The sequence below is a fragment of the Aythya fuligula genome, chromosome 7 (genome assembly GCF_009819795.1).
Source record: "Aythya fuligula isolate bAytFul2 chromosome 7, bAytFul2.pri, whole genome shotgun sequence".
Lineage (NCBI taxonomy): Eukaryota > Metazoa > Chordata > Aves > Anseriformes > Anatidae > Aythya > Aythya fuligula.
The window spans coordinates 18,398,369-18,425,396 of record NC_045565.1 but is presented as its reverse complement, the minus strand read 5'-3'; the positions used below and the strand labels follow the sequence as shown (position 1 = coordinate 18,425,396).

At 41.2% G+C, this 27,028-nt stretch overlaps 1 protein-coding gene across 4 annotated transcripts in view; it reads left to right on the top strand.

Annotated features, from left to right (window-relative positions):
* LOC116491181 (WASH complex subunit 2-like) overlaps positions 1-25,849 on the top strand; it is a 35,060-nt gene extending 9,211 nt beyond the window's left edge. Inside the window, exons 12-31 of one of the 4 annotated variants that reach the window (XM_032190950.1) lie at positions 64-176; positions 1,902-1,974; positions 2,752-2,808; positions 4,703-4,864; positions 5,269-5,402; positions 6,849-6,941; positions 7,468-7,572; positions 8,760-8,876; positions 9,713-9,879; positions 10,306-10,417; positions 11,367-11,549; positions 12,550-12,735; positions 14,019-14,147; positions 14,360-14,455; positions 16,458-16,559; positions 18,132-18,194; positions 18,892-19,104; positions 20,661-21,272; positions 21,872-22,046; positions 24,653-25,849. In XM_032190950.1, coding sequence (XP_032046841.1) covers positions 64-176; positions 1,902-1,974; positions 2,752-2,808; positions 4,703-4,864; positions 5,269-5,402; positions 6,849-6,941; positions 7,468-7,572; positions 8,760-8,876; positions 9,713-9,879; positions 10,306-10,417; positions 11,367-11,549; positions 12,550-12,735; positions 14,019-14,147; positions 14,360-14,455; positions 16,458-16,559; positions 18,132-18,194; positions 18,892-19,104; positions 20,661-21,272; positions 21,872-22,046; positions 24,653-24,789 — 3,029 coding nt within the window. In that variant the 3' untranslated portion in view covers positions 24,790-25,849. The remainder of the gene's footprint in view (positions 1-63; positions 177-1,901; positions 1,975-2,751; positions 2,809-4,702; positions 4,865-5,268; positions 5,403-6,848; positions 6,942-7,467; positions 7,573-8,759; positions 8,877-9,712; positions 9,880-10,305; positions 10,418-11,366; positions 11,550-12,549; positions 12,736-14,018; positions 14,148-14,359; positions 14,456-16,457; positions 16,560-18,131; positions 18,195-18,891; positions 19,105-20,660; positions 21,273-21,871; positions 22,047-24,652) is intronic. The other 3 variants (XM_032190951.1, XM_032190952.1, XM_032190953.1) reach the window with 3 other exon arrangements.
* Positions 25,850-27,028: the final 1,179 nt, after the last annotated feature.

Sequence of the window (27,028 nt, the reverse complement as noted above, 5' to 3'; positions counted from 1 at the left end):
TGGCTGTCCCTTTATCCCATTTCCTCAAATCAGGTCACAGCTCTTGGTTCTTGTGCTTTCTAGATGATGATGACGACATCTTCAAGCCTCCTAAGCTGACCGATGAAGACTTCACACCGTTTGGTTCTAGGGGTGGACTCTTCAGTGGTGGGACAGGTCTCTTTGATGATGATGAGGTGAGAATGGAAGAGAGGACAGGAATAGCAATGTGTGTGTGTCTTACAAAAAAAACCACAACCTCAGAACCCCATCTCTGGACAGCAGTGAGATGAAGCAACATTTTGTTGCTTGGTAACATTCAGGCATAATAGAACAGTGTTATCGTTCCAGTGGAGAAAGAAAACCACACAAGTAAGATGCTTGTGTTCCCTTTGGCGCAAAGCCCTCTCTTCTGCAATGGTGCTGATAGAAATTCAAATGTTGTCCTGACATTACGCTAGAGTGCTTCTGATTCCAGCAGAGTATGCTCAGTACCTCACTTCTGTCTGTGGAAGTAAACCAAACACCATATGGTTTGTTCATCTTAAAACAAAGGATTTATATTAAAATTAATAAGGTTTAAGAATCTTACTGTAAAGCTGTGTAAAATAAATTATTGCATCTGATTCTATCATGCAGCTGATACTACTAACACTTCAGCTTTGTCCAAAATGGTAGGTAAATCACTGCATTTGCGGGGTGTTATATTTCTAGTTATAACTAGAGGAACAAAAGTTATATTTTCCTTGGAGCCAAGGAGGCTATTGGACTGAATTTGGGAGGAGACCTCATCTACAGCTGACTTAAAGCTTACCGTGCCAATCTGCTGGAATATATCCAATAAGCACTGGTCAAGGGTGTTGTGTGATGGGAAGAGGATAGTTGTGTGCAATGCTTTCCACTCAGGTGTGGCCATTATTTGGAGGAAAATTACCAAAACAAAACAAAACACAACTAGCAGGCTTTCTTTTTAAGTGGCAGCTAACAGCTTTAAAAAAAATAAATCTGGTACTGTTAGCCAGCTTTATGTCAGTGCAAATTCAGATGAAGGTATCGTTAAACTCTATTGCTTACTTATTATCAAGACGGTTTTCCTTATCCTGCTAGATACAGGACAGCCCAGTAGACGTCTCTGAGTGTTGCCTGCCCACATATACATAGTATTTTTCTGTTAGCTGCAAAGTGATCGTCTAGGATAACATATCTTCATTTACCTTATACAATGGAGGAGGCCTTACTGAACCAGAAGGCAGACACAGGTTTCTTCTGGGTTTGGATGTACTAAAAATGGGTTTGTTTCAGTTTAGCTGCTGTTCTGTGTGCTGTAAGAGTTTGCTACCCTGGGTTGTGAGGAGAAGGGGAGTGACCTGTGATGTGTGCTGCTCCTCAAAGACTCTTATGCAAGGGTCTTGCAATGTTCTTGAGCTATAATGTATATATCTGCACCAAATTAGTGTTTTGGAGACTCATTGGCAACAATATAAATAATTCATCCTATGTGCATGAAATTCAGGAGTATTTTTATGTGTGTCATGACCTGAATTCTTCCTTTAAACCTTACTGTGTAAGCCTCAATAGGAAAGGTTGGAGGAGTGTAACCAGGACCTAAACAGCTGTAGTTTAATTAGTGCAAGCCCTTGAAGAGGTGCAAATGGAAGTTCATTCTTTCTCTTTGGTAAACAGACTGATAATCAGAGTGAATTGTAGTGTAAATTAAACTTTAGAAAAAGCTACCTTTCTGAATGTCTGTGCTCAGGTTAACTCTTGAGTAGCTGGGTTCAAGTATGTATGTGCAGACATACCATTGGGAAGGGAGTGGTGGTTACCTCTGTCTTGGCTCAGAAGGGGATATTCTGTGTGGAAAAGTTGACATCTGTCTTCTATAACAGACAAATTCACCACTCATTTTTGTCTATTACTAGAATGATCTTTTTGCTGAGGTACCACAAGGAGAGGAATCAAAACAGCAAGAGGAACAAGTCATGATAAATGAAGGTAAGAACCAACTCTGCAGTCCTGTCTATGCTGGGATTTATCACAGCTAGCAGGTAGTGTGTTGTTCTTTCTGAATTGGGAAGTCTGAAGTAGCAATTGTTGGCAGCTCTCTTCCCCAGTCTTAATAGAGAACAGCTATGTTTTCTTTGAATTTTACACATTTGTTCACTGTGATCGTTTACACATACCAGTTCTCTTGGAGCTAAAAATGAGGTCTTTGCTGGTGTTGGCAGAGCTGCATACAACGGGTTCCTGTTGCTGAATAGTACTTTGCAGTGTCTGGTGGTGGGTCTGAGTGGGGTCAAGATTGATCCTCACAGCTTGATGAATGTTTAAGTTTCACATTAGCTATATAGCCAGATTCTTCAGGAATCTGATGCATTCTGTACTGCAGTGGCTTTTGTTGAAGCATTGTATTAGTTGAATTTTCATATATGGCTTTGGTGACTAAGCCATTTTGGTTTAGGCACATTGTGTTGAAGTGGTTTCAAATATGTGAATGTCAACCCTTGTAAATACTGCTGTGTGTAGATGTGCCCCATATTTGTAAGCTTTGGTTTCATAGGCAAGTTTTAATGGACCACGGAAAGCTAGACTGTTCTTATATGTATCTGCAAAAAGAAAGAGGTTCAAGGAGAATGTCTAAAGACTTCTGGGCCACTGAGCAAAAACTGGAGCTCAGAAGACTTCTCAGATTCCTATTTCTGTGGTAGAGTTCTAAAGGCTTTGACATTGTAAAGCAAGTACATCCATGTATTGTACTTCCTATGATTTCAGCATCCTCTACAAAGTCCTTAAAGAAAGTTCCTGCAGGTGCAGTGTCTCTGTTCCCAGGTATGACCTGTTCAATAGCAAATTGCTTCATGCACAAAATGCTCTTTTCTTTAAACCATACTGGAGAGCTCTTAAAGAAGAAAGCTGCGAAAATACAGCAACACTGCATTGCTTGATCATGTGCTTAATGACCAATACAGGCGCTTCTACCATGCTAAGCCTAACTTGCAGCATGCTTTGTTTAATCAAGATTCTGTAGGAGCTCTGAAGGTAGGTGTCAATGATGGGAGATAACTTTGGAAGCTGACAGCTGCTGCTATGCTAGCTTACTCTTAAAGATGTGTGTTGCTTTAACTAGTAATATACTGTTTAAATCTGCAGTACACAGTTACACCTTCCCTCTATACTTTGTGAAGGAAATGCATTTTGATTTTTCAGACTAGATCATATTCCCTGAGATTATAAATACAGTATTCAAGTTCCTGTTTTTGTGACACAAGTAAATAAAATCACTCATGTTTCTTCCATTTTGATTATGAGGATCTGCATACATGGAGAAGGAGCAGATCTGTAGCTTAGAGCTTTCCAAAACCAATCAAACAAACAAAAAATAACAAAAAATACAACAACAAAAGGCTAAGGTGTGTGTTGCATATACAACTTCAGTCTGAGCCATGAAAAGAAGTATGTCCTCAGTCTTTCTGAATTAACTGAGTTACTGTCTCTGTGCAGGGTCTTTGCCTGAGTTAACTCAGCTTTAATTTTTCCCATTATTAATAAAGGCCTGGTTTAATATAACAACTTTAGCGAACTGAGCCTTCAGCACACTTTAGAGTAGGAAATATACAAGTACAGCCTTTTTACTCCAAGATCAAAGGTACATGTCAGCACTGGTCATTCTACATAATTGTAAGACTTGATAGCAAAGCTCAAAACAGCAAATAGCAATTTTCTTTATCCTTTGCTCTTTCTTGGAGGTACCATTGCATAAGCAGTGAATTTGCCATCATTCTAATCATGGTCTGTTCATTAAGTTCTATGTAGTGTTTATTCAAAGTGTTCTGTTGCATCTTTTCAGTACCTTGTAGACAGGTTAAAGTCACCAGCTCATTTACTCTTCAGAATCACTTCATGAACGCACTCCCAGTGAACAGCCCGTTTAGGAACAGAAGAATATATAATAACTATCTAAACAGGTTCCCTGACTGTATTCCTGTAAATCCTGTGGCACTTTCTAGTTGTGATATTTATTTTTTTAAATGATGAACTGCTGCTGTGATTCTAAATTCATGCAATCAGCAGAGTTCTAACCAGATAGCAGTTCTACTCTTTCTACCAGGCTTTCAATGAGTCTCTTTTTTTCACTGTTTCCAAATATCTATATATAAGGAGCAAAAAGATGACTTAGAACCAGACTGCTTATTTTACCAGAAAGGCTAAAAGTGTTTGCAGACTATCTGTCTAAAGTATTCAGGGATCTTGGGACCAAACTCAACCAGTGGTAGTGGTATCAGTGATTTTTACATGACAAGATCTGCTCCTTGGAAGAGCTCAGTCATCTACCCTCTCCTCTCCCCAGGTACCTTATCACTTCTATTTGTCCACGTTTTTGTAGCTTACTGGTTTGTAAAGTACGGTTCTGCTTTGGGAAGTCCATGTAGAAAACAGAGTGGGACTGATGGGTTTGCTACTTTTAACACAGGAGCTGACTGTTGTTTTAGGGGAGATAAGCAGGTGTTAGAAAGAAGTGCTTGCAGCGTGAGTGAGAGGCCATCAGTCTGCAACTTGATTTTACCATGAAATTTCTAGTTAATGCTTTTTGAAGAGACATTGTTGCAGGAATGCATCAAAAGTTGCTGTGATGGAAACTATCAGCCTGGCTTCACTTAGGAAGGAGTAGCTTTTCAGTAACTGGTAATAATTGTGTGTGTTTTTTCTCCCATCTGACCTGCAGGAGGGAGTGATGTCTTTAGTTCCCCTGTAACTGTGGAAAAAAACAAGAAACCTGCAGCAAGGAGCACAGAGAAATCTCCAAAGCAGCCTGGGAAAGTTGTTCTGTTTGATGACGACGACGATGACTTCTTTGGGGGAGCAAGTAAAAAGCCTCCAGATCCAGGTACCTCTGTATGTGTGTGGTGGCAGGTTAAACATTAAGGGTCATCAAAATTCAAACTGATAGGAACTCAGTGAGCTCAGTGCTTATCTCCTGTGCTCAGCACTACGTGTTAGCAGGCTCTAGGCCTTTAGAGGTGCCAAGATAATGCAAAACACTGTATTCAGGAATTTAGAGGTGCCTGCTGACTACAGCTCAATGGATGTTGACTGCATTGTCTGTTACTAGTGCTCTCAGGTAAATGATGTTTCATTTTGAGATCATGGCTAGTTTTTTCTCTTCAAGATCTCTGGTATTGGTCAGCTTTAAAAAGGGAGCATGGTATCTTTTACAACTGCTGTCTCCTCTTTTTCAGTAGTGGCTGTTCTGTTCTATTAATTCCCTTTTTGTTTTGTCTCTTAATGCAGTCAAGTCTACAGCTGACCTATTTGATGATGATGATGAGGGTGACTTGTTCAAAGAAAAACCTGCCATTTCTCCTGGGGCTGCCAGCACAACTAAAGAAACAGAAAGTCACAGGGAGACAGTCACGGCAAAAAAGGTAATGGAATATAAATGGATCATATCCTCAAGGTTTGAGGAAGAAGTTATTACTGCAGCTGAAGTCATCTTTCCATGTAAAATGATATGCAAGTGCCATATTTGTGAGGCAGAACCGTGTTCATAGGGTCTTCTGTGACCAAACTGCTTCAAGTGTCCATAAGTTACTTTTGCTTCTCAGATTTTGGGTTTATTTAGGTTGTTTGCAGGGCAGACAATGATTAGAAGAATATTGTTAAAGCAGGACTGAAGTGAGAGCAAAATGAGGAGTCTCAGTTTAAGGACAAATCAATGACAAAAACAGTTTATGAAGTTCATGGCTGGAAAAAAGCCAGCCTGACTTAAGAACCTTTGGTGTCATGGTTCTGTGTAGAAACTGTGTTTGCACTTATACAGACCACAGATAGGAACTTTACTGGTAATCTGTTGCTTGTATATATTTTAGAATAGGAGTGTGGGTGTCACAGTTTTACTGAAGCATATACAAAACTTTGAGTGTTCAAAAAGATGCTTTCAGCTGAAAACTGTAAGTTTTAGAAAGCCTTAAATGCTGTCCTGAGGACACGTGTATGGAATTTTAAGACCTTCCTAATTCACACTCCACTTTCCTTTTCAGAGCAGTGTCTTGAGAAAAGCGGTAATGCTCTTTGTTTCTGTAACAAACTGTATGTGTTCATGCTGACTGTCTAAGCAGTACACGAGCATAATGAGCTACAGTGACTCTTCTCCCCTCCACACTGAGAAGTATACAGAGCTAGGCGTGTGTGATGCAAATTGCTGTAGGACTCTCTCCATGCAGCCTTATAAAAAGCACTTGAGCACAAGGCCCAAAGCCAGCTTCTGTTTCTGATGTGTTGTGAAAGTATCCGTGGTCAGTGGAGCAGGAGCAATGATGGGAGGTCATCCATAGCCATTGCTCAGATCTTGTGGCACTTCGCTTTCCTCCAGGAGAGCATGACAACTGATTCAGCAGCACTGTCAGGAAGCAAGGGCTATTTTATCTTCCAGGCTTGTTGACAGTAGCGTTTGGGTCTGGAATCATTCTGACTTTAATGGCAGTATAGCTGGTGGCAGGCTTGGGCTGCACACTGCTAATAAGGGAAATGATGGTTGGCAGAAACTGCCCTCTTTCTTTGCTGAATATGGCTTTAAAAAATAATTTTCCCTTTAACGCACAATGTGGCCTGATATGAGTTGCTGCATGCATTCTCTGCTGAGAAGTAAGGTGGAGGGAGAGCAGGCCTATGTCAAGATCTGCTTTTCACCTTTACATAGTTCTGGCTGAGGAAGAGCTGTTCACATAGCACGTGGGACTTGAGCTCTAGGATGGCAAGCTTGTGTCCCTTTGACTGCTGGGATGCCGTCCTGTAGAAAGGGACATACAGGGTGCCTGTCCTTACTAACCTCAAATGGGTGCAGATGGAGTTTCTCTTTTTTTGTCTTAAAGAGTCAGCCATCTTCAGGTGATGACTTCAAGCCTTTATCTGAAGCACCTCAAAGGAAACAGAGGGGCCTCTTCTCTGATGAGGAAGATTCTGAAGTGAGTATCTCTTAAATCACTGCAGAAATCCTTGGGATCTGGGTCAGGCTAACTTCAGTTCACTGGTATCTAGGGGACTCTTAGATACCATAAGGTATCTTTACCCATAAGGTTGAGGACATCTGTGCATCTATTCCCGGTCTTTCTGAAAGTTCACTTTTGCTCCAAGGGTGAAATCTGTCAGACTTTGTTCCCCAACACTGGAAACCTGAACTTGTGTGGTACAAACAGGTATAAATTAAAAGTCTGATGGGGACAGGGGGAGCAGCAAGTCAAGAGCAAGAAGCATGAAAGACTGCATGTGTTTACCCTTGTGTCCTGGACTTCCAGCTAGCAATTAATCTGCAAGGCTGAAGGAAATCCCCACGGAGTTTTAGATCATTGGCACACCTGAAAAACAGTCTTTCCTGACTTCACAGGATTACTAAACATTTTTTTAAGGAAGAACATAAATGTCCTTTTTAGAGTTCTTAAGTGTATAGCATGGCTTTACAAAGTGATGTTTCTTTGTGATGTTTTTGTGCAGGACTTGTTTTCATCAAGTAAAACTGTGAAGCCTAAAGCTCCATCTCTTCCCACCAGCAAGTCCATGACAAAAGCTCCGCTCTCTTTATTTGATGATGATGAAGAGGTAAGTGCCGCTTCCTGATCCGGCCTGTGTATGGGAATCCTCCTGACCAGCCTTGCAAATGCAGCAGGAAACAGTCAGGTGTTTAAAAATGCTAAATTTGGAGCACCAAATTGGTCATCTTACATTGTGTAACAGTTCTGTGCATGTGGACAGCATCACGGAGGAGAATTGAGCAGGTACTCTTTTGGGTTCTTAGTATTTTAGTCACTGCATATTGTTTCTGGACCTAAACACTAAGGATACTGCCACTCTTGTGTGGCTAAGGAGCACTGAGATATAGAACTGATAAGAACTTGGAGAAGCTGCTTTATCCTGGCCTGTGGTAGCTAACCATATGAGGACTTCTTGCTTCCTGTTTGTTGTGGCTTTTTTTTCCTTTCTTTTCAGTATGTAAAAATTGTGGCCGCTAGTGCAGAGACTGAGATGAGAGCACAGTTTGTGCAAGAAGCTTTTCAAATCTGGATTAGTGTGTGTTTTCCTTACCTTTTGTACCCTCTTCTCCCTCACAAACGCTCTCCAGAGAGATTTCAACTCTGGACCTGCAGCCTTCATGGTGACTTAAGGTTACTATATAGTTTTAACATGAGGCAAACAGGAGGCCTGTTCAGAGCTGTAAGACCAGGAACATCTGCATACTTGAGGTAATGGTCTCCTGTTCAGGGAGGGGCTGCTTCCAGCTCACTGCCTTTCTGACTAGGGGCTGTTTGCAGAAGTAACTGGCAGGGTAGTGAAACACTTTCTAATGCAGTTGTCTCTGCCAGGAAGGTTCCACTATTGAACTGATGTTCAGGTTGAATGGGGCAAATCATAACTGAGTGTTATGTAGCGAAGTCAGCATCTGTTTTTGTATATTCTGATATTTGTATAATAATTGGCATGCATGTCTTCAGGTGAAAGTTGCGGTTCTTGCTCAGTGGTAGTGGTTCAGCTTGCCCATTGACCATCCTTGTAAAATGGGATTCATTCTCCATACCACTGCATAGATGTAGAAACTGTCTATCAAATGCTATGTGCACGGAATTCCCTTAACTACAATATACTGTAACGTGCTTGAGAAAGCCTTCAGAAAGGGTTAATGAAAAAGATGTTTGTCTTTCATATGAGACGTAGGTGGCAACAGTGTCTTGCATGCTAATGACTTCTCAGTGAGCTTTCCATCATGGCTTTGTTTTTTAATTTCTTTTAAGGATCTCTTTGGTGTGGTACCTGCCAAGAAACAACAGGAAAAGCCTCTGGAAGAGAAAGCAAAACAGTCAGAGCCACTCAAGAAAGCTTCCAGCTTACTGTTCAGCAGTGATGAAGAGGTAGTGAAGAGTGAGATTTGGGTGAAAGGAGTTACTAGGTTTTATTAATGGACAAAGCATAAAACTGTTGAGATAGGAACCACAGCCAGACTCTGATTGTGTTCATGTGCCATGGCTACCTCATTCCTCTGACTTGTTTGCAGCCAAGGAAGCTGATTCTTGGCTCAAATTAACTCCGGATCTGGGTAACAGAAGTTATGTGGAAGAGATAATTGTTATTTTCAATGTAATTTATAGAAAGGTCAATAATAAATGGAGGAGGCTGCTGCCAACAAACCTGACTTTAAAATATTGAAAGAGGAAAAAGTGGGTTTGCTTCCACTTACTGCCTTAATTTCTGTGAGGAAAGTTTAACAGTTCTAGATAGTCAGGGTGTTTGTTTGTTTGTTTTTTCAAGTGTGGGGATGGGAAAAATGAAATATAAATGACCAGCACTCTTAAGTGGTGTCCTACAACTTAATTGAAAATCAGAGGCACTAATAACTAAAAAAAACGGTCTGGAAAGCCTCTGAATTTACTCACATGAGTAGTATGACTGCAGTTTGCACCGATCTCACTTCTTGAGAGCAACTCTCAAGAAGTTGAACTAAAGTTGAAGAACTAAATATAATAGTAAAATATGTGTACACTGTTGTGCTGACAAATACTATATACCAAAAGGTGGCTGGGCCCTCTGCAAAGCGTGCACAATGTCAGTAGCTAACACAAAGGCAGGAAAAGAAACTGGTAGAGAGATGCAAGGACTGCCAAGATGTTGAACTGTTTCTGTTTGTAGAGAAGATGTGAAAGTGGCTTTGACCAAGACAAAAGAAACTTAAATGTTCCTTATTTTTCAGGAACACTGGAATGTCTCCAAGCCTTCTAAACTTCCTCCTTCAGAAGATAACCGAAAAGAGGGACCTACAAAATCAGCTAACACCATCAGTCAAGCTAAAGCTGTGAAGAAGACGAGCCTCTTTGAGGAAGAAGATGAAGAGGATTTATTTGCAATCACTAAAGAGAGGTGAAAATCCTTTGGGAGGAAACGGGAATGCTTTTTCAGAACAATTCAGCACTGTCCTCAAAACCTGACGGAGTCAGACATATTGAGTGTTGTCTCCTGTTAGTGTTATTGAGGAGGAAGTGGAGATGCTTGAGTGGGCTGGGCTGGGCTCTTTCACCTCTTTTATGTCTATGATGGATTGCTTTCCTCCCTACCACTGAACTGGGCAATCCATTTTCCTGCCTTTGATACCTTTTGATACTCTCCTCTCTTCACAAGAAAGCTGTGCGGATGAGAGGGGTGGTGGTACAATTGTTGACATGGTGAGGAAACATAGTCCTAGATCTGAGACCAGACCCTGCAAATGAAGTTATACTTAAACAGATGCAGTACATGGGCCCTGAAACTTTTGCATTGATCTTCAACTTTTCTCTTCCTCACCTGCAGCCAAAGAAAGCCACAGAAGGTATCACTGCTGTTTGAAGATGATGCTGTTAATGGAGAGTCACTCTTCAGTTCCCAATCAACACTGCTTCCCTCAGCTTCAAAGGCCACAGTGGTACCTTCTCTTTCTTTTAAAAATAATACAGAACACTTGCACAGTGTTTTCATAGGATATCTTCCTTGATAGATAATGTAAACCCAAACTGTTCTAGACAATAGTAGTTCTAGCAAACTTGGAAGGGGATCAGGGCAGACTGAATTCATACATGTAAAAATTTCTAACATCAGCCTAAAAGATTTCAAAATTGTCTTGATCACCAACCCTACACTTGTTTAATTTATGTTAAATGCATGTGCGTGTGTTAAGAGTTTTCAGCTGAAAGGTACCGCTAACAGGAACAGATAGCTTACTGCTGACTGTGAAGCTGGGATTTCATCCTTTGTGCCACCTTGGCCCAAGCTGACTGGCCCTCTGTGGAGGGCACTTACGCTGTCCTCTGTCTTGTGAGCTTAACCCACAGTGTGCTGTCTGTCTGGTTGTGCTTTGAAATATCAAGTAGGAATTGCAGAAGTTGAATTCAGCTGTATCTGTTGGACTCCCTGAACTTGTGTGCCCCTGCTCCCCAATTTTGCTTTTCTGGTTACCAGGAAGACAGTTGCGATGAACGTAATTATAATTCCAGGCCCTGTCTTTTTCAGTTTGGGTTCAGCATAGGCTTGGGAATAGAAAAAAAACAAAAAAAACAGGCAAGCCATGGTCTGGCTGCTGGAAGTCTCAGGAACCAGTGCAGTAATTAAACAGGTTTCCCACAGCATCTGCTCTAAGCTTGCAGCTGCACTCTTCTCCTGGCACTCTTCATTCAGTCTTAAGAGACTATAGCAATAGAAATCAAAAGTCACAAATCAGAAAGCCCCATGGGAGCAAAGTAAGAGATGTCAAGCATGTTACCAGTGTCCACATAGACCCCTGCAGATAGCACACTGGGAGTCTGCTATCCCACAGCAATAAGTGCATCCTGTACACCAAGCAATTTTGTGTCAATAACGTTCTCTTAATTTTGCAGGAGAAAGTAAAACCAGCACAAGCACCACCTTTGTTCAGTGATGAAGAAAAGGAGGAAAAGGAAGATCTGCCAGATAAGGCAAAGTCTAACCAGGTAGAAGATACCTTGTGGTCTTTAGAAGAGCCTGGAGCAGTTCCCGTGTCTAGAGGAACAGATGTTGCAGGGCAGCATACAAAGGAAAAAGTGAGCGATTTTCTTACATTAATATGAAGCTTGGCAAACGTTCAGTTTCAAAATTCAGTGGTGCTGCTTCGGGACAGAATTATTTTTCTGTATTGTGTCTGCTATTGCTAAAGAGAGAGTAATTCAATCTTTCTTTAGCAGAATTACTTGATCAAACAGACCAAAAATTGAGTAAATTACTTTTAAATTTGTTTTCCAGCTGGCATGCATGAGAGATTTCTGTTTGGCGTTTGTTTTTTTCCCCCTCCATACTGGACAAGGCAATCTTTATTCACATTCGTAGAGCTCTCCTTTCCGAAAAGCAGCCTATACTGATGCATAGGCTTTGTAAAGCTCAGTAACTTTATTTTTTGAGCATACTGTTTGGTGAATTATAAATGGTTTGGGTAGCTGTAGAAATGTGTCTCTTGGAATCGTGAGTTTCTCCTGGGTTCCACTGTTTACAAAATGAGATTTTAGTGCATTATTGAAGAAGCTTCAGCAGAATTTACTCTTGGGTATTCTCCTACTGAGTGATTGCTGGAGAATTACCAGCTGATGGGTTTCCAGGGTGCTATTATCACACTGTGTTTTCCTGATCACATTCGGTGTTCAGGTAGTGCTGCCTACTCCAAGGAATCTCAAGTTGCATGAACTCGGTGCCTCATAGATAATATCAAAACTGTTGTATGCAGCTTCGTGGAGCAGAGACAGCCTGACTTATAGATGGGGAGGAAACCTTATGCAGAAAGCTGCTTATCAACAGCACTGTGGTGTTAAGGTACCAGGAGGAAGCCTTTGTTCCTTTCAGAGCCATAAAGTGTGTCCTTTATATTGAAATCTACCTTGGTAATCTGCGTATTGCTATTCTGTCTGTTTAGGAAAAATGAATTGAATTTAGTAGTCTGATATGATACCAGATTACAGAACTCTGACCACTGCTGGCATTTAAACAGTAAAGTTTAGTTGTTTGGGGGGGCAAACCTGAACTAAATAAAACTTGATGTTTTTATTTATTTTGGTGGAGCCTTTTGCAGCAACATCTTTGGAGCCAGAGAGCAATTCAGATTTGTTTGCAACATCACCACCAGCTCTGGAGAAAGATGTCAAGACCCAAGCTAAGAAAGTGTTAAGCTTGTTTGATGAGGAGGAAGAGGAGAGACTGGAAGATGATGGCACTAAAAATGCACAGAAAGAAATTGGTGTGGTGAGTCTAGAGACGTTCTTGAACAGAGAAACAATATTTCTGCCTCTATACCTCTCCTATTATAGGCAAGGTTTTGTTTTTACCCTCCCTTCTCTGCAAGTCATTAAGTTCAATCTCTTTCGAATTTTAAACTTCCAAATTCTTGGATGATAAATGATTCCTATGCTTCCCTATGATCCCGAATCTCTCAAAGCTTTCCTGGAAAGCATTCAGCAGTCAGCATCTAACATCCATGGAGTGATTAAGGTGCTGAAATGCATAATCATGCAAAAACCACAATAGATGATTTAGGAACCTAATCTTTTTAGCAGGGAAATCTGAAAGGTACGACTATTTTGAGTGTTTGTCTCAGTCTAGCATGTGTTTTGTGTATGGATGCTACTAGACCTGTATCAGGTCTACATATGTCTAGGCATACACAGCACATCTAGCTCTCTAAAAATTTGACCTGGCTTTTGATGTAAAGTTAAAACTGATGCATGGAAAGGCTGAGAATGGAGCAGTTATAAAAAAAAAAAAAATGTAGAACAGGAAGAGTGGACCAAATATGATATGCTGGAAGCTGCTTAGATAGCAGCTGATACCAGTTGGCTTGCCAGATCATGGAGGGCTGATAAGGTGCTCTATTTGACTGTCAACCTTCCCTACCACTCAGCAGCGAAGTTGAAAGTACATGTTTTTGCCAAAGGCAGATGTTATGTTATTTTCTTCATGATGGGGGTGCTTTTGCTTTAAAGGGAGGAGAATGGGAACTCTGTCAACCAGAACAGCTTTACAGGACTTTGTCTTTTGTCTTTCTTCTCCTTTTTTTTTTTTTTTTTTTTTTTTTTAATTAAAGGTAGCTCAGAAAAATAATTACCCAGATTCTCTTCTTTTCACTTCTGTCCTGCACCTTCATCTGAACAATTCAAGGCACAAAAGTGTCTTGCTAAAATATAAACCTTCCTGTACAGTCATGATACCATACTGAAAAAATTTTCCTCCTCCTAGGGACATGTAATGAGTAAGGAATAGAAGCTGGCTTTCAGGTCAGCGGACAGGGACATTTTGGTTAATGTCTTCTCATAAAAATGAACTATTAATACATGTATTTACTTTGTAGGTTTTTCAAATTTAGTCAGTGAAAAATGCAACTGATAGTTAACGTATTTTTGTTGCTAAGGCTGTAGTGCAGCCTCGAGTGAATTATAAGCTGTCTTATTACTAGGCAAGTAAAACCATGAACTAGATGCCCTCAGCAGGGAGGGGTTTTTTCATAGTGCGGACCTTTCTCTTCCTTTCAGCCTTCCAAGAAAAGCACTCGTCCCAAAAGCACTGGAGTCTTTCAAGATGAAGAGCTTCTTTTCAGTCACAAACTTCAGAAGGACAATGATCCAGACGTTGACCTCTTTGCCAGCCCCAAGAAGTCGGTGGTGAGTTCAAAGCCCTCCTCTAAACCTTCTACTTAAAAATGGTCTTTGAAGTGTGCAACCTACCAGTATTGCTTGTTTGTACGTAACTTAAAAGTCCCTGATCTCCAGGGACGGCCAAATGCTAAAATCAGTTCAGGCATCACAGGCAGAAGGAGACATGCTTTTGATCAGTGACACTGTTATTTATTTATTTTTATCGTCTCTCTCTTCAGTCTGCAAACTGTATCCTGAAACCATCATCTGGAGGAGGGCTTTTTGGGGATGATGATGAAGATGATCTCTTCAGTACTGCTAAAACAAGCCCTCCGGTATCTGGTCCTCTATTATAAATGACTTTTGTAAAAGACTTTGGAAAGACGTGTATAAAAGGGATTTTTTCCATGTGTGTTTCCACAAGAAATGAAATGAATTAATCTTTTTTAAGAGAATAGAAATGTCTCCTGTGACCCTGAAGACCTAAGTAACAAATAGATGCAACAAATCTCCCAAAATTGGGATGTGAGGAGTAGATTATTTTCATCTTTGCATGCCACTGGGATGGGCTTAGGTGTTAGAGAATATACCTGAGCAGAAATCATAGTGGAGTTATGTTTGTATTATTCAGGGTCTGACTGGTTTAACAGGCAGGGAGATGGTAGGACTTCAGCTTACACCTTCTCTGCTCCAAAGGGCAACGAGGTTCTTTAGGCTCAGCATGCTTTGTGGGAGAGCTAGCACAGATGGCCAGACTCAAATCTGCCTTTCCAGGTTACAGATTGCCTACAGATATAGCTTCACAACCAAACTGTGGAAAACAGATTAAAAAATTACACTTCCTTCCCTGAGGCATTCACTATTTGTATGACACCTGATTTGTCACTGCAATAAGAAGCAGCTTGAACCGCTTCTATAGTAGTTCAGATAAACCTGTTTTAATTTGCACTGTAGTGGACTAGCTGTGTAGTTACCCTTTTAGATGGATAAGGGCTGTAACCTTATTCTGGTCTATCTTCCTGTGACCAGCTTCTTCAAGGAATAGCTACGCTTTCACCAAAAACTACTGAGATTCACATACTTGCATATCACTGAGAGGTCTCTTTGAGTAGACTTAATTTTTTTGTTAGTTTCTTATAGAGTTTAGAACTAAGGGGTTTTACTAACTTTATAAAGGTAACAAGGGGAAGCATCTGTTACTTCAAAATAACCTTTTAAATGCGAAAGAATAGACGTGATTATGTTTTTCTTTTCAATAGGCATAACAGTTTGGATAAGAAATCATGATTGAATATCTAGTACAGGAACTGCAGATCATTAGTACAGTGGCAGATTGTTGATCTTAAACCATAGCTGCCTGGCAGCATTGTTCTGGGGAAAAAAATAAGCTGACTTTCCTACCCTGAAGAATACAGACTGTAGAGAGCTCATTTGTTCCTTTCTATCTTTACTGTTTTGTCTATTAAGTGCAAGAACCCACATTCAGTAACTACTGCAAATGCCCTGGTTTTAGAAACAGGCCATTTACGGAACAAAACTAGATCTCTACTTTTCCATCTTTCATTGTGTTTGTCTACCCAATGATATTCTTGCCAACTTGTAATATTAGCAACTGAAGTCTCACTTTCTTCCCTGTGATTCATGCATGACTGAGCCTTACTTGATAACTTATGCTGTTAAAGTCTGCAGATTGGTTTAATTTAAGGTAATGAATGTGTTAAAATGTTCTTGATCACTGGATTGTTTTTAGAGTGCAAGCAGCTGCAGTAATGAACTGGGCTGCATTACGGGTGGTTTGAGGTCAAAGTCCTAACATGCGTTCTAAACTGCTACTCTAAATGTATTTACAGTTTAATTTAATCTATTTTCAGGTTGTTAGCTGAAAGTTAGGCTGGAAAACTGGCAATATTTCCTGGAAACTGTTTCTCTGAGGACTGTAGAAGGGGTGGTCTTAGTTAATTAGTGCTTGGCAGCTAAGTACAGAGCCTGCTTGCTTGAATCCATAAAAATAGCAGTGTTGCTTAGCTATCTTTGTACCTTTATTTTCCCCACTGTCCTGTCTATGAGGACAGCATATATATGCATTCAGAAGCATATCCAAACTCACTTTATTTTTTAGTATAGACAACAAAGGCATGGGTAGGTTAAAAGTATGGTAGAGTGGAAGGCCCTTGCTATTGTGACCAAAAAGCAATGCCTGTGCATTGCAGACTCAAAAGATGTTGGTAGTTTTCTTTGCAAATGGAAATGAGATTGTAAAAATCTTTGCTTGTTTTGTTGTTCTGCTGATTGTGCTTTTTACCAATTCATGTGGATTTGTGCGCTTAATGTTTTCAGAAAACAGTGGAGAAGAAAACAGTTAAAGCCAGTTCGAGCCCTCCCTTGGAAGATGCTTTAAGTGCCAAACAAGATGAAGGTCCGAAGACAGTTACTACAGAGGCAAGTACTGAAATCTTGTGTCTTGAACAATATGCACAGGATAAGGAGATGTTTTAAGATCAAAACTAATGCCTGAATTCACTGGCTACAAAGCTGCAGAAATGCAGTAATGCATGGCCATACTTATCTCTGCTTATCAACAGCAGCATAAATTTAAGTTAACTGCTAGAAGTTGAAATGCTGTTGACAGTGTTTTATTCGTTACCCACATGCTTATGAGGGCAAAGTGCAGGGTGGTGAAGAACTAGGCTTCAGGTGCAGTTTGATAGAAAAATGTGTGATTTGATCACTTAGTCATTCTTTGAATTGCCAGTGTCTGATGGAGTGAATGTTATCTTTAAAGTACAGGTAGGCTTCCTCAGAAAGGAGATTATGGCATATGGTACAAATCTGTGGCTGTTGAGAATCTTTTCTTGAAGGCTTTATGAGGAGCAAACGAGACTCCTACTCCTGTTCTTAATCTTGCAGAAACAGCATATCACAGAGAGGCAGTCTGGATCTGAAGTCTGTCTTGTCTCATCAGAGATGCTTGTTTGATTTCCAGCTGTAGGAAACGAGCTTTTCATCTTCTGGGAAAGGGGGTGGCTGTATTTTGCCTCCTGGGTTGAGGAACACAGAGCAAGCCTGTCTTCCCTTTTGGTGAAGTACTCCTTGACGTGGAGAACCACACTTGTCAGGCCTTTTTTTGTAGCTACTGGTAAGGTTCCTGTGCAAGGTTCAACCAAATCCCATGTGCATTTAAATGGAGAATAATTTCAGGTAGCAGGGTTCTTCTGTCATGCTATGAAGTCCCCCAAAACAGTGTACAAACCCTCAGTGACCAATCACACCAATGGCAGTATGGCCCAGCTCATAAAACCAGTTAGATCAGACACTTGTAGCGAGCAAACCCTGGACAAACACCTCTGTTGATCTGGTTTATCCCCAGGTCCTAGAACTGATTCAAATCTTCAGACCACCAAGCTGCTCTTGCTCATTTAGTCTGCTGGTCTTATTTCTGGTACTGATGGTCTGCCTTCTGTAGAGGAGCACTCCCTTCTTAGAAGCTGTTTTCCTTTTGAGCTAAGAGGTTTTATTCTATAACCCTCTTCGATTCTAAGTGTGCTGCATTAAAGTCTGTGGCCCTATTATAGCTGGTTACAAAGAGAAGACAAGTTCATTATATCATGATCTGGCAGCATGGCCTCAGAGGATCTTAGGGGAAGGAACAAGCAAGGAGGAACAGTGGCTGTCAGAATTTGATTTGACAAGAGTCATGTGTGACATGGAGAAGATGGAAGTTGTAGAGTTACTATGGTAAAGCATAATATCAGATTCAAAGAGGGTGGAACAAAGATGCCATAATGGCCATAGGGCTATGATGTTGGGAACTGAGAAGTTGAAAATTGAATGACTATAGCTGTGGTACTGGGATGTAATGAGATGCCTCGATAACAAGGTATTCCAGAAGAAGCTGGTAAGCAGTGAGCTGGTTTCTTTATTTAGATATATTAAAATGTAAGCTATGGTCTGGTTGAAGATGTTGATATTAACTTGTCCAGCTGTTGTTTAATCCAGTGTAATTTTGTGCAGAAATCTACAGGTCCTGTTCCCATTAAAACCAAAGAGCCCTCATCTCGGATTGGAAAGTTACAAGTAATTACTTTATTGGCATTTTGACTTTCAAAAAAAAAAATTTAAAAAATCTTCCTTGCCTTACTGATGGCTCTCCCTGAAACAAAATCTTTTTACTTCCTTTTACTTCCCTACCTTACTCTTGCAATTTTTTTTCAGATTACGTTCTATATTGCTACTTTTTTTCCTGTATTGCATGTTTAACATTATTTCCCCCTTCTCACCTTTCAGAGTTGACTATGAGCAATGCTATTTAACTCTATCTGGGGGCAGAGGGTGGGCTGCTTGTTGGCCTGCTAATCTACTCAGCACTACTTTAAGTATGTTCAGAGACTTTTAGGGGTTTTGAGTTTTGGTTGCTTCCCTCTCTGATATGAAAAATCTAATAACTATCTATATTACTGTATCACTAATGTCAGAGCCAGTCTTTTCCTCAGACAGGATACTGAGACACATAGATTTTTGCCTGATGTAGAGTGGCCATGCTGTTCTTGGAGCTTTATACAGGATAATAGTGTTGAGCACTCAACAGATTTAGTGAGACAGATGACGTGGGAAATGCAGAAGTGAGTAGATATGAGAGAGAGGCCAGGTACTCTTAGGAGTAGAACTTGAATGCCTAAGCACGCTTGCTGCTTCTCTGGAGCCATGCCTGCTCTTGAGCAGTATTAACATGATTTCTTTGTGTGTGTTTGTATGTTTTTTCTCTATTTTGTAGGCTAACTTAGCTATTAACCCTGCAGCCTTACTTCCTGGTGCAATGCCTAAGGTCTCCAACATAAAGTCCCCCTTGCCGGTTTTGGACACTCCACTGAATGAACCCAGCGATGTACAGAACAGTGAAGCCTTCCCTGCTGCAGGAAACAATGAGGAACTGGGTGTAAGCTTTGATCAGCCTATGCAAGCGGATACCTTGCACAGTGCCAATAAGGTAACCTCGGTATTTAACAGGATAGAAAAGGGGATTCAAAACAGGCTGTTCTCTTTCGGAAACCTATGTTTTGCCATGCAAATTCTGCTATCAGTGTAGTCTATCTGAATAAAGGTGTGGAAATCTAATCCACTGTACCAGGCCAATGAAGAGAAGCACAAGTTTACTGCATTCTTAGCTCTGTAAGGGACTTACACATATGCCCAATTCAGTCCCTTTTTAAGGCACATGCATACAGCACCCAAACACATTGTTGTTCCCTATAGGTTGAAGGTATTTTAGTCTAATACCTTGTACTGTCTTGAAGGGTGCCAGCATGAAAAACATAAGGCATTTCTCTAGGCTAACTATAAAATACATTATAGACAGCTGCTGTAGCAAGATGTCAAGGACATGTTACTGCTGGAGGTTGAGCTTTATCCCCTCTGTGGATAAACATGTTGTGCTGTCCTGAACTCTCAGTCATAATTCTTTTTCAGACAAAAGTTCAAAAAAAGCCCTTAAAGACAAAACTCAAAAGAAAATAAAACAACAACAAAAAAATACCACACAACCCCCCTAAGCAAACAAAACATGCAAACCAAAAAACAAACAAAATAAACCCAGCCACAAACAAAGAAGTTACAGCTTTTGAAATGGTAGATCTGTCTCCTGGCTCACTTGTTTTTTATTCCTACCTTTTTCTTAATGGACTGCAAAAGACATTCTACTTAAGGATTTAACGGTTCTTTAAAAAAATCTTGAATCATACAGTTAAGACTTGGTCTGGGTGTTAATAACAGGGAAGATGAGGTTGAACTGATGTTTACTACTTGTGTGCCCATGTGGTGTATCATAGAGGCTATAATGGAAACTTGCAGGAGGATGTGTTTTCATAAAAAGCAATGAAATTAAATGGAAAATGTAATTAGTCATGACCTAGACTAACTGTGCACCACAGAAGTTTCTGGATTAGCAAAGTGTCTGATTAAAGTAGTGCCTAAAGTCAGAAGGTTAATGTGATTTGCTGACCTGTGTTGTGACTCTCTTCTTTCAAGTCCTATTGCTTTTGCACCCCCGTTCTACCTGCTGTGGAATGACTAGCAAATCAAAAGTCCTGAGTTATTTTCAGAATATTTTCTTACTGCAAGCTACTCCGAGCTTGAATGTCCAGATTCCTTCCTGCAAAATAGGGAGGGTGGATAATGCTGAGATGATGATGGTTCTTGCTGCTTCTCTCTCTGAGCAGATAATGATTTAGTTTCATCATTCCTTGCTCAGAATTCACAACTAAACACTTGCTTAAATGTACAGGTAGCTGCTGAAGTTACGTAAACCAGCATTATAAGCAAAACTTGGAGTTAATTTGGTTTCAGTGTGCTAGTATGAAACGGGTACTGTGTTAATTGGATGTGTTATGAAGGCAGAAAATGTTATAAGGGAACAAAATGTGAATCCTAATGTCTCTTTCATAAATTTGTTGTTATTGGTGTTTTTTTTTTGTTTTATTTTGTTTGTTTGTTTGTTTGTTTGTTTTTTTGTTTTCCTTTATATATAACCCTGCTCTTTTCTTGCAGACCAGGATCAAGGTTACAGGAAAACGAAGACCTCCTAGCAGAATGGCCCGCCGTCTAGCTGCACAAGAGTCTGGTGAGAGTGAGGAGGTAAACAGCGCTAAAGAACTGCAATTCTCACTACCAAAACAGAGGTCACCAATAGAGAACGTAAAGGAGCCTCTTGTTACTGAAGGAGAGTCCAAGGAAAATGGCTTTCTCTCTGGCTTGTCACTACCGGCTCATGGCAGCGTTCTTTCTGCTGGGACAAACAAAATCCTTCCTCCAGAATCCACGGATGAAGGAGATGATATATTTGAATCAGAAGACCTTTTTGCAAGCAGCTCAGCATCCAGAACAGCTGCACAGTCAAAGCTGAAGAAGGAAATTCCAGACAATGTGTCTAACGCACCTATTAAGGGCAGAGAGAAAAAGCCTGATCTGTCTGTTCTGGGTAATCAGAACAGCAATGATCTCTTCCAGTCTGTACAGAAAAAATCATCATCGAAAAGCAGCCCTATACCCTTTTTGGAGGAAGAGGAAGATTCTCTCTTCACCAGTCAGAAAACTGGAAAGAAGGAGTTGAGATCTTCTGTCCGGCAAGCTGTTGACCCTACTGCACAAGACATCTTTGAGGTAATGGTTGAAGCTTGCTGGAAAGAGTAGGATGAAAAGCCTGCCATGTTGGCCTTTTTGATCCCCAGGGTTTTATGCAGAAGTTTCTACTTAAACATATGCTGAAAGGTGGTTGTTGTAGGACTGGGGGTGTGCAGGAGAATGAGTGAGGTAAATTGTCAATTATATTTTGATATTGGGCAACAGAAACCCTTTATTTGGATGTTCATCTGTTTATTAGCAAAGGTGGATTCTTAACACAGAGCAGACGCATCAATGAATGTGCTGTGATGACATCCCTGTGTTTATGACCATTTTCAAAGTAGTGAAGTATTTGGTTCCTTTTTGTTACTTGCCTGTTCAATGCACATTAGCTCAAATAGATCTTTAAAGGAGGAATGGATTTGGCAGACTGGAGAGGTGATACAAGTATCTCTGTATTGTACTTGACCTGTGCACAATCCCACACTAGGGCACTTACCCTTGGGGACAAGGGACTGAAAATTCTCAGGTTTGTCAATGCTGTCAGTCTTCTAAACATCTTAGCTGCTGTGTACAGGTAATGACTATTCTTTTGAAGTGTAGTGTGTGTTGATGATCTCTCTGTACTTTGCTCTAAGGATGATATATTTGCTACTGAGGCAATTAAACCAATGACGAAAACAAAAGAGAAGATGCCAGAGACTAACCTGTTTGATGATAACATTGATATCTTTGCGGATCTCACCATAAAACCAAAAGAAAGGAACGCCAAGAAAAAGGTGGAACAAAAATCCATATTTGATGATGATATGGGTAAGTGTCTAATGTCTTGTTACTAATCTCATAATATTGTCCAGAGTCATGTTTTCCAGAGATGTTTTAGAACCCTTTGCTGTCCTTAACTATGAGCTGCTCTCAAGTCTCTGGATATATTTGGATTTTACCCCTGGATGAGAACTTCTTAGATCTGTAGAAACAGCACAGGATCTAAATGGTTTAGGAAAGCGTATAAAAGTCCTCTTTTGAAATGAGGAATAATTTAATTTCTGTAGAGATTTTCTTATCTGTGGGAATTAGAAAATTTCTCATCTGGAGTAAGAGACTAATCTCATCCTGTTACAGCACTAAGAGATATGCTCTCTGTTTAATTTGCACAGCTTCTTGTATCCTGTTTTCAGATGAATCACTAATGATGTGAAGAGATCGGCATCTTTCCTCACATCCCACCTATTCAGATTGAATCTGATTCATCACAGTTTTGCTTGTGCTACTCTTAAGCACGCAAATGTGATGGAATGACCTGGCTGAAGTCTCTAAAGATGTTAGAAAACTTGCCAGAGAATGAAAACATTGAGATTTAAAAATCTTCTGAATTGATATAAAAAATAACACAGATTTGCAAGTAAGATATTTGAAATATGGATGGGATCAACAAAAATATTTGTCTGTTTTTTTGCTATATGTAGCCTATATCAAACAAAAGGACTTCTGAAACAGCTACCCCTTCTAAATAGTTTTGCACAAAAAATCAGAACCTCACATTGAAAAACAATTTGAGAGTGTCACTTGAAAGGAACTTGGAAAATTAGTCACAATAGAGCCTGTTTTTGCTTCTGCTTTTGACATCTACTCTGGTCCTAGAGCTTGTTGTCTCTTACATGTGATGTTGATGCCTACAAGCAGCTACAGCATCCTGTTATCTGATAGAGTTTGTTTTCCTCTAGAGCATTGACTGTTTTGTGGTGCAGCTATAGGTATGCAGCTTTTTAGTGCCCAAAACTGTGGAGTTTCAGAAGCCCAACAGGAGCATAGGGAAGATAGTTGATAGTGAGGATGCTCTCTTGGCTGTAGGTTAGTAGAACGGGCACTTTCCTACCATGTAGGTTAAGGATTGGCTTCAGGGATTGTGGTAGCACTTCATTTAGGCTGAATGTTGCTGTCCTAGAAAATCCTTTCTACTGCAAATAGCTGGATGCAGTTTGGTAGGGTGGAGGAGGCAAGCTGCTTGCTTTCTTTGCCCTACTGCAGCTTTGTGTCATTATTTGGTACATTTGTGGTAAGCTTGTGGTTGCACATTAGGAGGAATTTGTATTTCACATCTTTATTCTAGCCTCCTCAGTGACCTTATGGCTGATGACACAAACAGCTTAATCAACAGCCATCACTGCCCATCTGGGACAGTCCAAGAAAAATGGAGATTGAGCTTTTTTTGTGCATTGACAAATGCTGTTTTCCATGACCAAAACTCTCTCCTCTTTCCTAAACCTTGTTATAAAATGTGAGTGATGCCACTTACTGCTGATGTCACTCACTGTACTTCCCAGCTGGCTGTGAATCTAATCCATGTGATAGGTTTTTGCTGTGGAGTGATGCCAGTAAGGGATTACTTTATTTTACTGCTGTTCTAAACTGCTCTTGTGCTGAGATGCTTTCCTGGATTATTCCCGTGTAATCTTTTATGATAATCACAACAGCAAACATACCAGAGAGGAAGAAGCAGTGAGGACAGACAGGCGAGTGTGCTGTGATAGGCTACTTCTTGCTTGGCCTCTGCTCACGGTTAAGATATATGTTGAAGTCTGGAATATTGGCATTCATCCTCTGGACAAGTAAATAGCTATGAACCTCAGTGTAAGGTGTGTTTTCTAAATAGGGATTCATGACTAGCCTTGTGAATTGCTGTGAGGTATCTGACTCACTAGTCACTTCAGTGTTTGTACTGTAGAAACTGTCTTCTTCCAGGAGTATAGCCACACACGAGCAGCCCTAGCCCCAGCAAGAACTGCAGGTCTATGGGCTCTGCTGCTGATACAGGGTATCTGTGTTGGAGGGTTTCCTCTTACCTGTTGTCCTTTAGGATAGCAGTCAGAGCAGTCTGCCTCCTTGCATCTTAGCTGTGCCCTATTCTCAAGTGATATATGCTGTGTTTTTATTCTGCCATAGGTTAAAGATTCTCTCTATGGCTAGCAGATGCCACAATAGCTCCTAGCAAGTACTGGTTTTCTCTTGTGATCTTCTTTGACACCAGTCTTGGCTACTCTTGGAGTCTCTCAAGTTCTTCAGACACCAATGTTCTAGATAAGTGGAAGGTTATCTGGAACTTGCACAATGAAACTTATTGTGGAGGTTTAACTTATTAGTATTTCTCAAATGCTTCTGAGAGTTCAGACGTTATAAAATACAAGTATTATTCTACTTTACCGAGAAGAAAAAATGTTCTTGATTTGACTTACAGCTAACAGCTCCCACGTATGTCCTTACAAATAGATGTAGAATTGCAAGCAGCAGGAAAGCATTTGTTTATCACAGAATGTCCTTGGCAGTCCCTGTTGTGTGTTGGGGACTTTTCTGTACAATGTTACTTCTGTTTAGCAGTTAATTCCCATTAAAAGCATCTTTTTTTTTTTCTTCCCCTCTAGATGATATCTTCTCTAGCAGCCAAACCAAGATACCCACTCCCAAAAGTAGATCTTCCCAGACAGCCTCGGAAGTGAAGTCTGAAAGCAAGGCACTGAGCACATTTGATGACCCACTGAATGCCTTTGGAGGCCAGTAGCCAAGGGGAATGTGTTGCACAGAGGAGGCCTTCCTTATGCTCTGTCTCATACACTGGATTCCCTAATCCAGTAGAGCTGAAATGAGAGCTGTGGATATGTAAATGACAGATTACCCATTATAAATAGTTAGTATGCTCTTTTACTGGGTTTAATTACTCTTAATGATATATTAAAAAAGGATGGTAACCTGCTATTTTTTTCTATGGTGGCCAGATGAATATAGCCTGTGCAATACCTGCGACGAAGTAATCTATTATGCAAAGTATAGTTTGTTTTATTGAACAGAGCTATAGAGAAAATCATTGATATTGTTAAATAGTAAATGGAGTCTGTTAAATTAGATCCGTCTGTACGTTTTGCTTTCTACTTTACCACTTGTTAAGGACATCTACATTGTGCCTGGAAAATAACCCAAACTACTGCCATGCTTTGTCTAAGCCTGCTATCAGTCTCCTGAGCTAATGTTAGCATAAGGCAGGATTCTGTCTGTTATTAGGTATAGCTCTTAGATATATCTAATCAAGCACTTGGAGCAGGAATTGATACCAGGTAGAGATCAGTTATTTCATACTGGCAGCTAATACAGTCGATAAAAATAAATGCTTAAAACTTCTCTGCCATTGTGTGTTACGGAAGAGTACCTAGTGTTCTATGAGAACCATAGAAACCTAACGTTGTCTTCTATTCAAGTTGTAAGCCACTAAATGAGACTTCGGCCTGCTTGGATTTGTCAAAGCTTTGCAAATAACACTTCCCCATCAGTCCATCTATACTGAGCATGCTTGGTCACTTCAGCGTTGACAAGCTTATGTGAATTCCTTAATGCAGCGGCTCACTTGTGGCAAAGGCTTGGATCACCTCTTACTGTCTGCTTTTCTTTCCTATCTGTAACACATCATAGGCTGTTTACAGGAACTTGTTATTTTGTGTAAGCTCTCTAACTCTCTACTGTATTTGGCTTAACCTTCTTGGTTTCCTTATTTTCTAGATTATCCTTGTGGAAAGGATGTAATTAATCATATTTCATGTCCAAGCAGAGCAAATGTATAAATTTTACTAGTGACTGCCTGAATTTCTAACTTTTAAACTAGGCGTGCTGTTTTTATGATAGGAGTGTCCTACCTTAGCTCTTAGCCTGTTCTATTTTCTGTGAGTTTAAAGCAGGTGCTCAGAGGATCTCTTTAAGAGCAATTCCTGCTGTCACTGAAGCCCTTGTTCTGGGACACCTGCTTCCATCTACCCTTACTTCAAGGGCACAGAAACTACAACAGACGGAGCATCTAGCATTAATGAGGGTAAAGCAGAAGGGAAGGGTGGAAGGGGTAAGAACAGAGAACTATCATGTATCGACTTGCAACAGAGGTGGGCCTGGTACTGACTCACATTAAGTGGGGGTAAGCTGGGAGTAGCAGCTTGGAGGAGAAGGGGGGAGATGTCTGCAAACGGGTGCCTACAGTGAAAGCGCTCGCGATGTATTTATAGGCACTGCATCTGTTGCATATGCCTCATACGTGCCTCATGCATATGTTTGGACATCCTCTTTACTCCTTTCTTTTGTGCTTAAAGCAGACTGAACGACAGCCAGGGGGGAGAAAGGAGAAAGATGGGGGATTCTTCTCCTTCTTTTCTCCACCCTCCTTTCTTTTGCTCCCTTTGCATTAATAATTGACACGAGTCTGGCAGAGCCTGAGGCTCACGAGCTGAGCACCCCAGGGGCTAGGAGGAGGTGGAGTAGGAGGTAAAAACACGCACGGCAGGGGCTTGAGGTTCCAGTGGAGAGGAACCCTTCATGAAGCCTGGCGCCACAGCCCAGCTCCAACCTGTCCTACCCCCCCCACCCAGCCTGGGGCATCCCTGAGGCGTGGGACTACACTACCCAGGAGCCTCTGCGGCCTCCCTGTCACGTGCACGCCGCCCCCAGCGGAGCCGCTGCATCCGGGCCCTTCCCGCGCCCGCCCCGCCCCTTAACGACCACAACAAGCGCCCCGAACGCTCTCGGCCCCGCCCTCCCCGGCGGCACCGGGAGCACCGCCCCCGGAGGGAGCCGATTGGGCGAGCCGCCGCCGAGCGGCCCCCTCATTGGCCGGCAGCTCCCCGGGGAAGGTCATAAAGGCTGCGCCCAGGCGGCGCGGGGGCTGCCGGGCGGCGGGGGGGCGGTGGCGGGGCGGGGGGCTGCTGGCTGCCGGCTGCCACCCCTCGGCGGCGGCGGGTCCGTGGCGGCGCCGCTCCGCGCGCAGC